This window comes from Oncorhynchus mykiss, unplaced genomic scaffold (assembly GCF_057628025.1).
Source record: "Oncorhynchus mykiss isolate SJ-2025 unplaced genomic scaffold, ASM5762802v1 scaffold93, whole genome shotgun sequence".
Classification (NCBI taxonomy): domain Eukaryota; kingdom Metazoa; phylum Chordata; class Actinopteri; order Salmoniformes; family Salmonidae; genus Oncorhynchus; species Oncorhynchus mykiss.
In genome coordinates this window covers 1,689,068-1,703,034 of record NW_028322092.1, presented here as the reverse complement: position 1 = coordinate 1,703,034, position 13,967 = coordinate 1,689,068, and the positions used below count along the sequence as shown (strand labels likewise).

Genomic DNA, 13,967 nt, shown 5'->3' with positions numbered 1-13,967 from the left:
ACTTTTGTATTAGTAGTAATACCATAGTAGTGTAGCTGTAGGTAATGAGACCGATACACACATCCTTATATAGCAGACTTAACCTAATATTCACCACACTGTTTTCACTTTTACAGAAGTGGGAGTCAGATGCCAAAATGAGTGAAACTGAGCTGAAACAACAATCTATATTCCATGATCTTGAAAGTGAGAATCTACCCCCAGTACGTGGATCAAGTTGCTCTATTCCTCTCAAGCAGGTACAGCCTCTGTTTTATAAGGAAATACTATTATTTTGTGTTGTCAGACAATAGCAGGAAAATGACTAGAACTTCATTCTAAATTGTGTTGCAGAATACAGTTTCAAATGGACAGAAGAAAACTGCACAGAAGAAGGTTCTGCCTCGTAATTATATAGAATGGGACAAGTGAGTTTCTAGAAGGTTCTTCCTCCTGATTATATAGAATGGGACCAGTGAGTTTCTAGAAGGTTCTTCCTCCTGGTTATATAGAATGGGACCAGTGAGTTTCTAGAAGGTTCTTCCTCCTGATTATATAGAATGGGACCAGTGAGTTTCTAGAAGGTTCTTCCTCCTGGTTATATAGAATGGGACCAGTGAGTCTAGAAGGTTCTACCTCCTGATTATATAGAATGGGCCAGTGGGTCTAGAAGGTTCTATCCCCTGATTATATAGAATTGGACCAGTGAGTTTCTAGAAGGTTCTTCCTCCTGATTATATAGAATTGGACCAGTGAGTTTCTAGAAGGTTCTTCCTCCTGATTATATAGGATGGGACCAGTGAGTCTAGAAGGTTTTTCCTCCTGATTATATAGGATGGGACCAGTGAGTTTCTAGAAGGTTCTTCCTCCTGATTATATAGGATGGGACCAGTGAGTCTCTAGAAGGTTTTTCCTCCTGATTATATAGGATGGGACCAGTGAGTTTCTAGAAGGTTCTTCCTCCTAATTATATAGAATGGGACCAGTGAGTCTAGAAGGTTCTTCCTCCTGATTATATAGAATGGGACCAGTGAGTCTAGAAGGTTCTACCTCCTGATTATATAGAATGGGACCAGTGAGTCTAGAAGGTTCTTCCTCCTGATTATATAGAATGGGACCAGTGAGTCTAGAAGGTTCTACCTCCTGATTATATAGAATGGGACCAGAGAGTCTAGAAGGTTCTACCTTCATATTATATAGAATGGGACCAGAGAGTCTAGAAGGTTCTACCTCCTGATTATATAGAATGGGACCAGATAGTCTAGAAGGTTCTACCTTCTGATTATATAGAATGGGACCAGTGAGTCTAGAAGGTTCTTCCTCCTGATTATATAGAATAAGACCAGTGAGTTTCTAGAAGGTTCTACCTCCTGATTATATAGAATGGACCAGTGAGTCTAGAAGGTTCTACCTCCTGATTATATAGAATGGGACCAGTGAGTTTCTAGAAGGTTCTACCTCCTGATTATATAGAATGGGACCAGTGAGTTTCTAGAAGGTTCTACCTCCTGATTATATAGAATGGGACCAGTGAGTCTAGAAGGTTCTACCTCCTGATTATATAGAATGGGACCAGTGAGTTTCTAGAAGGTTCTACCTCCTGATTATATAGGATGGGACCAGTGAGTCTAGAAGGTTCTACCTCCTGATTATATAGAATGGGACCAGTGCGTCTAGAAGATTCTACCTCCTGATTATATAGAATGGGACCAGTGAGTTTCTAGAAGGTTCTTCCTCCTGATTATATAGAATGGGACCAGTGAGTCTAGAAGGTTCTACCTCCTGATTATATAGAATGGGACCAGTGAGTCTAGAAGGTTCTACCTCCTGATTATATAGGATGTGACCAGAGAGTCTAGAAGGTTCTACCTCCTGATTATATAGAATGGGACCAGTGAGTCTAGAAGGTTCTACCTCCTGATTATATAGAATGGGACCAGTGAGTCTAGAAGGTTCTTCCTCCTGATTATATAGAATGGGACCAGTGAGTCTAGAAGGTTCTACCTCCTGATTATATAGGATGTGACCAGTAGAAGGTTCTACCTCCTGATTATATAGAATAAGACCAGTGTAGTTTTTTCCTGCTGTGTAATTCGTGTATGGGATCCAGGAATCATGCCTAGACCATATTATCAATGTTATCACTCTGTACTGCAGGTTTGATGTCGACAAGGAGCCTGATAAAAGACCATATTATCAATGTTATCACTCTGTATTGCAGGTTTGATGTCGACAAGGAGCCTGATAAAAGACCATATTATCAATGTTATCACTCTGTACTGCAGGTTTGATGTCGACAAGGAGCCTGATAAAATACCATATTATCAATGTTATCACTCTGTATTGCAGGTTTGATGTCGACAAGGAGTGTGATAAAATTGATGGAAATTTAACAAAAAAGGATCCCCCTGCAATTGTAAACTCTAGACATCCAAAAATCAGGAGCAAAATGGATACAACAGGTGAAAGATATATATTTGTTTCTCATTAGACTGTGTCATTAGTGTCCCAGAGATGCTATTTAGTTCGAACGGTTACACAAAGTGTGAATAAATGAATTGTGTTGTTCGGTAAGTTATATCGTGAATTCATGTACACTTTGAAGTACGGTCTTTATTTGACTATTCTTGCTCAGTCATCTTTTATAGAATGTGTATGTTCTTGTAGCGTTGACTGAACAGGAGAAAGTCCTCGTTGCCAACCGCGAGAAGGATAAAGGCAACGAGGCCTTCAAGGCCAACGACTATGAGGAAGCTGTGGTGTATTATACAAGGTCAGACCCTGTAACTTAACACACTAATAGCTGTCTCACTTTTGAGGATTTAGGGATGGTCATTACCTTCAAGATAAGTTGATGCTAGTATCTTTTAGTGAATGCATATTCAATGGGTTTAATTCCTTTGTCTTCAGAGTTCAGCTTCAAACCACAGAGAGACATTTATACTCATAGAGATACTTAGTGGAGCTCTGTCATAATTCCTTATTCAATGTTTATATTACTCAAGCCCTCGGTGGGAAGGTCTCATCCAATAGTCAGTCTTCAGTACTGCTAAATGAGGTCCGTCTGTCTTCTCTCCATGTCTCGTTCTCACCAGGAGTCTGTCAGTGGTACCAACCGTAGCCGGCTACAACAACAGAGCCCAGTCAGAGATCAAACTGCAACGCTGGCACAATGCCCTCAACGACTGTCAGAAGGTACTGGAGATGGAGCCAGACAATATGAAAGGTACTGACCCACTAGAGATAGAGCCAGACAATATGAAAGGTACTGTCCCATTAGAGATAGAGCCAGACAATATGAAAGGTACTGACCCACTAGAGATAGAGCCAGACAATATGAAAGGTACTGACCCACTAGAGATAGAGCCAGACAATATGAAAGGTACTGACCCACTAGAGATAGAGCCAGACAATATGAAAGGTACTGACCCACTAGAGATAGAGCCAGACAATATGAAAGGTACTGTCCCACTAGAGATAGAGCCAGACAATATGAAAGGTACTGTCCAGACAATATGAAAGGTACTGACCCACTAGAGATAGAGCCAGACAATATGAAAGGTACTGACCCACTAGAGATAGAGCCAGACAATATGAAAGGTACTGACCCACTAGAGATAGAGCCAGACAATATGAAAGGTACTGACCCACTAGAGATAGAGCCAGACAATATGAAAGGTACTGACCCACTAGAGATAGAGCCAGACAATATGAAAGGTACTGACCCACTAGAGATAGAGCCAGACAATATGAAAGGTACTGACCCACTAGAGATAGAGCCAGACAATATGAAAGGTACTGACCCACTAGAGATAGAGCCAGACAATATGAAAGGTACTGTCCCACTAGAGATAGAGCCAGACAATATGAAAGGTACTGTCCAGACAATATGAAAGGTACTGACCCACTAGAGATAGAGCCAGACAATATGAAAGGTACTGACCCACTAGAGATAGAGCCAGACAATATGAAAGGTACTGACCCACTAGAGATAGAGCCAGACAATATGAAAGGTACTGACCCACTAGAGATGGAGCCAGACAATATGAAAGGTACTGACCCACTAGAGATAGAGCCAGACAATATGAAAGGTACTGACCCACTAGAGATAGAGCCAGACAATATGAAAGGTACTGACCCACTAGAGATAGAGCCAGACAATATGAAAGGTACTGACCCACTAGAGATAGAGCCAGACAATATGAAAGGTACTGACCCACTAGAGATAGAGCCAGACAATATGAAAGGTACTGACCCACTAGAGATAGAGCCAGACAATATGAAAGGTACTGTCCCACTAGAGATAGAGCCAGACAATATGAAAGGTACTGTCCAGACAATATGAAAGGTACTGACCCACTAGAGATAGAGCCAGACAATATGAAAGGTACTGACCCACTAGAGATAGAGCCAGACAATATGAAAGGTACTGACCCACTAGAGATAGAGCCAGACAATATGAAAGGTACTGACCCACTAGAGATGGAGCCAGACAATATGAAAGGTACTGACCCACTAGAGATAGAGCCAGACAATATGAAAGGTACTGTCCCACTAGAGATAGAGCCAGACAATATGAAAGGTACTGACCCACTAGATATAGAGCCAGACAATATGAAAGGTACTGACCCACTAGAGATGGAGCCAGACAATATGAAAGGTACTGACCCACTAGAGATAGAGCCAGACAATATGAAAGGTACTGTCCCACTAGAGATAGAGCCAGACAATATGAAAGGTACTGACCCACTAGATATAGAGCCAGACAATATGAAAGGTACTGACCCACTAGAGATAGAGCCAGACAATATGAAAGGTACTGACCCACTAGATATAGAGCCAGACAATATGAAAGGTACTGTCCCACTAGAGATAGAGCCAGACAATATGAAAGGTACTGACCCACTAGAGATAGAGCCAGACAATATGAAAGGTACTGACCCACTAGAGATGGAGCCAGACAATATGAAAGGTACTGGCCCACTAGAGATAGAGCCAGACAATATGAAAGGTACTGACCCACTAGAGATAGAGCCAGACAATATGAAAGGTACTGTCCCACTAGAGATAGAGCCAGACAATATGAAAGGTACTGTCCCACTAGAGATGGAGCCAGACAATATGAAAGGTACTGACCCACTAGAGATGGAGCCAGACAATATGAAAGGTACTGTCCCACTAGAGATAGAGCCAGACAATATGAAAGGTACTGACCCACTAGAGATAGAGCCAGACAATATGAAAGGTACTGTCCCACTAGAGATAGAGCCAGACAATATGAAAGGTACTGTCCAGACAATATAAAAGGTACTGACCCACTAGAGATAGAGCCAGACAATATGAAAGGTACTGACCCACTAGAGATAGAGCCAGACAATATGAAAGGTACTGTCCCACTAGAGATAGAGCCAGACAATATGAAAGGTACTGTCCAGACAATATGAAAGGTACTGACCCACTAGAGATAGAGCCAGACAATATGAAAGGTACTGACCCACTAGAGATGGAGCCAGACAATATGAAAGGTACTGACCCACTAGAGATAGAGCCAGACAATATGAAAGGTACTGTCCCACTAGAGATAGAGCCAGACAATATGAAAGGTACTGACCCACTAGATATAGAGCCAGACAATATGAAAGGTACTGACCCACTAGAGATGGAGCCAGACAATATGAAAGGTACTGACCCACTAGAGATAGAGCCAGACAATATGAAAGGTACTGTCCCACTAGAGATAGAGCCAGACAATATGAAAGGTACTGACCCACTAGATATAGAGCCAGACAATATGAAAGGTACTGACCCACTAGAGATAGAGCCAGACAATATGAAAGGTACTGACCCACTAGAGATAGAGCCAGACAATATGAAAGGTACTATCCCACTAGAGATAGAGCCAGACAATATGAAAGGTACTGACCCACTAGAGATAGAGCCAGACAATATGAAAGGTACTGACCCACTAGAGATGGAGCCAGACAATATGAAAGGTACTGACCCACTAGAGATAGAGCCAGACAATATGAAAGGTACTGACCCACTAGAGATAGAGCCAGACAATATGAAAGGTACTGTCCCACTAGAGATAGAGCCAGACAATATGAAAGGTACTGTCCCACTAGAGATAGAGCCAGACAATATGAAAGGTACTGTCCCACTAGAGATAGAGCCAGACAATATGAAAGGTACTGACCCACTAGAGATGGAGCCAGACAATATGAAAGGTACTGTCCCACTAGAGATAGAGCCAGACAATATGAAAGGTACTGACCCACTAGAGATAGAGCCAGACAATATGAAAGGTACTGTCCCACTAGAGATAGAGCCAGACAATATGAAAGGTACTGTCCCACTAGAGATGGAGCCAGACAATATGAAAGGTACTGACCCACTAGAGATGGAGCCAGACAATATGAAAGGTACTGTCCCACTAGAGATAGAGCCAGACAATATGAAAGGTACTGACCCACTAGAGATAGAGCCAGACAATATGAAAGGTACTGTCCCACTAGAGATAGAGCCAGACAATATGAAAGGTACTGACCCACTAGAGATAGAGCCAGACAATATGAAAGGTACTGTCCCACTAGAGATAGAGCCAGACAATATGAAAGGTACTGACCCACTAGAGATAGAGCCAGACAATATGAAAGGTACTGTCCCACTAGAGATAGAGCCAGACAATATGAAAGGTACTGTCCAGACAATATGAAAGGTACTGACCCACTAGAGATAGAGCCAGACAATATGAAAGGTACTGACCCACTAGAGATAGAGCCAGACAATATGCAAGGTACTGTCCCACTAGAGATAGAGCCAGACAATATGAAAGGTACTGTCCAGACAATATGAAAGGTACTGACCCACTAGAGATAGAGCCAGACAATATGAAAGGTACTGACCCACTAGAGATAGAGCCAGACAATATGAAAGGTACTGACCCACTAGAGATAGAGCCAGACAATATGAAAGGTACTGACCCACTAGAGATGGAGCCAGACAATATGAAAGGTACTGACCCACTAGAGATAGAGCCAGACAATATGAAAGGTACTGTCCCACTAGAGATAGAGCCAGACAATATGAAAGGTACTGACCCACTAGAGATGGAGCCAGACAATATGAAAGGTACTGACCCACTAGAGATAGAGCCAGACAATATGAAAGGTACTGTCCCACTAGAGATAGATCAGACAATATGAAAGGTACTGACCCACTAGATATAGAGCCAGACAATATGAAAGGTACTGACCCACTAGAGATAGAGCCAGACAATATGAAAGGTACTGACCCACTAGAGATAGAGCCAGACAATATGAAAGGTACTATCCCACTAGAGATAGAGCCAGACAATATGAAAGGTACTGACCCACTAGAGATAGAGCCAGACAATATGAAAGGTACTGACCCACTAGAGATGGAGCCAGACAATATGAAAGGTACTGACCCACTAGAGATAGAGCCAGACAATATGAAAGGTACTGACCCACTAGAGATAGAGCCAGACAATATGAAAGGTACTGTCCCACTAGAGATAGAGCCAGACAATATGAAAGGTACTGTCCCACTAGAGATAGAGCCAGACAATATGAAAGGTACTGTCCCACTAGAGATGGAGCCAGACAATATGAAAGGTACTGTCCCACTAGAGATAGAGCCAGACAATATGAAAGGTACTGACCCACTAGAGATAGAGCCAGACAATATGAAAGGTACTGACCCACTAGAGATAGAGCCAGACAATATGAAAGGTACTGTCCCACTAGAGATAGAGCCAGACAATATGAAAGGTACTGTCCAGACAATATGAAAGGTACTGACCCACTAGAGATAGAGCCAGACAATATGAAAGGTACTGACCCACTAGAGATGGAGCCAGACAATATGAAAGGTACTGACCCACTAGAGATAGAGCCAGACAATATGAAAGGTACTGTCCCACTAGAGATAGAGCCAGACAATATGAAAGGTACTGACCCACTAGAGATGGAGCCAGACAATATGAAAGGTACTGTCCCACTAGAGATAGAGCCAGACAATATGAAAGGTACTGACCCACTAGAGATAGAGCCAGACAATATGAAAGGTACTGTCCCACTAGAGATAGAGCCAGACAATATGAAAGGTACTGTCCCACTAGAGATAGAGCCAGACAATATGAAAGGTACTGACCCACTAGAGATGGAGCCAGACAATATGAAAGGTACTGTCCCACTAGAGATAGAGCCAGACAATATGAAAGGTACTGACCCACTAGAGATAGAGCCAGACAATATGAAAGGTACTGTCCCACTAGAGATAGAGCCAGACAATATGAAAGGTACTGACCCACTAGAGATAGAGCCAGACAATATGAAAGGTACTGTCCCACTAGAGATAGAGCCAGACAATATGAAAGGTACTGACCCACTAGATATAGAGCCAGACAATATGAAAGGTACTGACCCACTAGAGATAGAGCCAGACAATATGAAAGGTACTGACCCACTAGAGATAGAGCCAGACAATATGAAAGGTACTGTCCCACTAGAGATAGAGCCAGACAATATGAAAGGTACTGTCCAGACAATATGAAAGGTACTGACCCACTAGAGATAGAGCCAGACAATATGAAAGGTACTGACCCACTAGAGATAGAGCCAGACAATATGAAAGGTACTGACCCACTAGAGATAGAGCCAGACAATATGAAAGGTACTGACCCACTAGAGATGGAGCCAGACAATATGAAAGGTACTGACCCACTAGAGATAGAGCCAGACAATATGAAAGGTACTGTCCCACTAGAGATAGAGCCAGACAATATGAAAGGTACTGACCCACTAGATATAGAGCCAGACAATATGAAAGGTACTGACCCACTAGAGATGGAGCCAGACAATATGCAAGGTACTGACCCACTAGAGATAGAGCCAGACAATATGAAAGGTACTGACCCACTAGAGATGGAGCCAGACAATATGAAAGGTACTGACCCACTAGAGATAGAGCCAGACAATATGAAAGGTACTGTCCCACTAGAGATAGAGCCAGACAATATGAAAGGTACTGACCCACTAGATATAGAGCCAGACAATATGAAAGGTACTGACCCACTAGAGATGGAGCCAGACAATATGAAAGGTACTGACCCACTAGAGATAGAGCTAGACAATATGAAAGGTACTGTCCCACTAGAGATAGATCAGACAATATGAAAGGTACTGACCCACTAGATATAGAGCCAGACAATATGAAAGGTACTGACCCACTAGAGATAGAGCCAGACAATATGAAAGGTACTGACCCACTAGAGATAGAGCCAGACAATATGAAAGGTACTATCCCACTAGAGATAGAGCCAGACAATATGAAAGGTACTGACCCACTAGAGATAGAGCCAGACAATATGAAAGGTACTGACCCACTAGAGATGGAGCCAGACAATATGAAAGGTACTGACCCACTAGAGATAGAGCCAGACAATATGAAAGGTACTGACCCACTAGAGATAGAGCCAGACAATATGAAAGGTACTGTCCCACTAGAGATAGAGCCAGACAATATGAAAGGTACTGTCCCACTAGAGATAGAGCCAGACAATATGAAAGGTACTGTCCCACTAGAGATGGAGCCAGACAATATGAAAGGTACTGTCCCACTAGAGATAGAGCCAGACAATATGAAAGGTACTGACCCACTAGAGATAGAGCCAGACAATATGAAAGGTACTGACCCACTAGAGATAGAGCCAGACAATATGAAAGGTACTGTCCCACTAGAGATAGAGCCAGACAATATGAAAGGTACTGTCCAGACAATATGAAAGGTACTGACCCACTAGAGATAGAGCCAGACAATATGAAAGGTACTGACCCACTAGAGATGGAGCCAGACAATATGAAAGGTACTGACCCACTAGAGATAGAGCCAGACAATATGAAAGGTACTGTCCCACTAGAGATAGAGCCAGACAATATGAAAGGTACTGACCCACTAGAGATGGAGCCAGACAATATGAAAGGTACTGTCCCACTAGAGATAGAGCCAGACAATATGAAAGGTACTGACCCACTAGAGATAGAGCCAGACAATATGAAAGGTACTGTCCCACTAGAGATAGAGCCAGACAATATGAAAGGTACTGTCCCACTAGAGATAGAGCCAGACAATATGAAAGATACTGACCCACTAGAGATGGAGCCAGACAATATGAAAGGTACTGTCCCACTAGAGATAGAGCCAGACAATATGAAAGGTACTGACCCACTAGAGATAGAGCCAGACAATATGAAAGGTACTGTCCCACTAGAGATAGAGCCAGACAATATGAAAGGTACTGACCCACTAGAGATAGAGCCAGACAATATGAAAGGTACTGTCCCACTAGAGATAGAGCCAGACAATATGAAAGGTACTGACCCACTAGATATAGAGCCAGACAATATGAAAGGTACTGACCCACTAGAGATAGAGCCAGACAATATGAAAGGTACTGACCCACTAGAGATAGAGCCAGACAATATGAAAGGTACTGTCCCACTAGAGATAGAGCCAGACAATATGAAAGGTACTGTCCAGACAATATGAAAGGTACTGACCCACTAGAGATAGAGCCAGACAATATGAAAGGTACTGACCCACTAGAGATAGAGCCAGACAATATGAAAGGTACTGACCCACTAGAGATAGAGCCAGACAATATGAAAGGTACTGACCCACTAGAGATGGAGCCAGACAATATGAAAGGTACTGACCCACTAGAGATAGAGCCAGACAATATGAAAGGTACTGTCCCACTAGAGATAGAGCCAGACAATATGAAAGGTACTGACCCACTAGATATAGAGCCAGACAATATGAAAGGTACTGACCCACTAGAGATGGAGCCAGACAATATGCAAGGTACTGACCCACTAGAGATAGAGCCAGACAATATGAAAGGTACTGACCCACTAGAGATGGAGCCAGACAATATGAAAGGTACTGACCCACTAGAGATAGAGCCAGACAATATGAAAGGTACTGTCCCACTAGAGATAGAGCCAGACAATATGAAAGGTACTGACCCACTAGATATAGAGCCAGACAATATGAAAGGTACTGACCCACTAGAGATGGAGCCAGACAATATGAAAGGTACTGACCCACTAGATATAGAGCCAGACAATATGAAAGGTACTGACCCACTAGAGATGGAGCCAGACAATATGAAAGGTACTGACCCACTAGAGATAGAGCCAGACAATATGAAAGGTACTGACCCACTAGAGATGGAGCCAGACAATATGAAAGGTACTGACCCACTAGAGATAGAGCCAGACAATATGAAAGGTACTGACCCACTAGAGATAGAGCCAGACAATATGAAAGGTACTGTCCCACTAGAGATAGAGCCAGACAATATGAAAGGTACTGTCCCACTAGAGATAGAGCCAGACAATATGAAAGGTACTGACCCACTAGAGATAGAGCCAGACAATATGAAAGGTACTGACCCACTAGAGATGGAGCCAGACAATATGAAAGGTACTGTCCCACTAGAGATAGAGCCAGACAATATGAAAGGTACTGACCCACTAGAGATAGAGCCAGACAATATGAAAGGTACTGTCCCACTAGAGATAGAGCCAGACAATATGAAAGGTACTGACCCACTAGAGATAGAGCCAGACAATATGAAAGGTACTGTCCCACTAGAGATAGAGCCAGACAATATGAAAGGTACTGTCCCACTAGAGATAGAGCCAGACAATATGAAAGGTACTCAACTTCTCCTCTGTTTTGGTCCCCGTATCTACGACGTTGCAACTGCGTGAAGGGAACTCGTACACGCGTGCAGATGACTGGGAGAGTGACTGGTCTAATATATATATATATATAACCACGCTACGTGTAGATACTGTGTATGACTGGGAGAGTGACTGGTCTAATATATATATATATAACCACGCTACGTGTAGATACTGTGTATGACTGGGAGAGTGACTGGTCTAATATATATATATATAACCACGCTACATAGCATAGTGTAGATACTGTGTATGGCTGGGAGAGTGACTGGTCTAATATATATATATATATAACCACGCTACGTGTAGATACTGTGTATGACTGGGAGAGTGACTGGTCTAATATATATATATATATAACCACGCTACGTAGCATAGTGTAGATACTGTGTATGGCTGGGAGAGTGACTGGTCTATATATATATATAACCACGCTACATAGTGTAGATACTGTGTATGGCTGGGAGAGTGACTGGTCTATATATATATATAACCACGCTACATAGTGTAGATACTGTGTATGGCTGGGAGAGTGACTGGTCTAATATATATATATATATAACCACGCTACGTAGCATAGTGTAGATACTGTGTATGACTGGGAGAGTGAAGTCCTCACCTCAATGTCTGTGATGCTGCTGATGAAACGTCACTTCATTGAGTCTACCTTTAAGAGACTCTGGTCTATTTAATGGTGAAACGTCACTTCATTGAGTCTACCTTTAAGAGACTCTGGTCTATTTAATGGTGAAACGTCACTTCATTGAGTCTACCTTTAAGAGACTCTGGTCTATTTAATGGTGAAACGTCACTTCATTGAGTCTACCTTTAAGAGACTCTGGTCTATTTAATGGTGAAACGTCACTTCATTGAGTCTACCTTTAAGAGACTCTGGTCTATTTAATGGTGAAACGTCACTTCATTGAGTCTACCTTTAAGAGACTCTGGTCTATTTAATGTATACACACTTCGTTATGAATACTATATAACCACGCTACATAGCAAAGTGCTTCACCATGCATGTCCCAAATGGCACCCTATTCCCTGTATAGTGCACTACTTTAGACCAGGACCCAATGGCACCCTATTCCCTGTATAGTGCACTACTTTAGACCAGGACCCACCCTATTCCCTATATAGTGCACTACTTTAGAAGAGGACCCAATGAGTCCTAAGGGCCCTGGTTGAAAAGTGGTGCAGGTGGGAATAAGGTGTGTTTTAAAGCTCATGTCCCTGACTGACAGCGTTGTTTTAAAGCTCATGTCCCTGACTGACAGCATTGTTTTAAAGCTCATGTCCCTGACTGACAGCGTTGTTTTAAAGCTCATGTCCCTGACTGACAGCATTGTGTTTTAAAGCTCATGTCCCTGACTGACAGCGTTGTTTTAAAGCTCATGTCATGTCCCTGACTGACAGCATTGTGTTTTAAAGTTCATGTCCCTGACTGACAGCGTTGTTTTAAAGCTCATGTCATGTCCCTGACTGACAGCATTGTGTTTTAAAGCTCATGTCCCTGACTGACAGCGTTGTTTTAAAGCTCATGTCATGTCCCTGACTGACAGCATTGTGTTTTAAAGTTCATGTCCCTGACTGACAGCGTTGTTTTAAAGCTCATGTCATGTCCCTGACTGACAGCATTGTGTTTTAAAGTTCATGTCCCTGACTGACAGCATTGTGTTTTGAAGCTCATGTCCCTGACTGACAGCGTTGTTTTGAAGCTCATGTCCCTGACTGACGGCGTTGTGTTTTAAAGCTCATGTCCCTGACTGACAGCGTTGTGTTGTAAAGCTCATGTCCCTGACTGACAGCGTTGTGTTTTAAAGCTCATGTCCCTGACTGACAGCGTTGTGTTTTGAAGCTCATGTCCCTGACTGACAGCATTGTTTTAAAGCTCATGTCCCTGACTGACGGCGTTGTGTTTTAAAGCTCATGTCCCTGACTGACAGCATTGTGTTTTAAAGCTCATGTCCCTGACTGACAGCATTGTTTTAAAGCTCATGTCCCTGACTGACAGCGTTGTGTTGTAAAGCTCATGTCCCTGACTGACAGCATTGTTTTAAAGCTCATGTCCCTGACTGACAGCGTTGTGTTGTAAAGCTCATGTCCCTGACTGACAGCATTGTTTTAAAGCTCATGTCCCTGACTGACAGCATTGTTTTAAAGCTCATGTCCCTGACTGACAGCGTTGTGTTGTAAAGCTCATGTCCCTGACTG

The 13,967-nt window shown here is 42.7% G+C and overlaps 1 protein-coding gene across 1 annotated transcript in view; it reads left to right on the top strand.

Moving 5' to 3' along the window:
- LOC149970160 (sperm-associated antigen 1-like) overlaps positions 1 to 13,967 on the top strand; it is a 66,725-nt gene that overhangs the window by 1,182 nt on the left and 51,576 nt on the right. Inside the window, exons 4-8 of the mRNA XM_090228632.1 lie at positions 117 to 239; positions 334 to 407; positions 2,329 to 2,441; positions 2,647 to 2,752; positions 3,075 to 3,205. Coding sequence (XP_090084758.1) covers positions 117 to 239; positions 334 to 407; positions 2,329 to 2,441; positions 2,647 to 2,752; positions 3,075 to 3,205 — 547 coding nt within the window. The remainder of the gene's footprint in view (positions 1 to 116; positions 240 to 333; positions 408 to 2,328; positions 2,442 to 2,646; positions 2,753 to 3,074; positions 3,206 to 13,967) is intronic.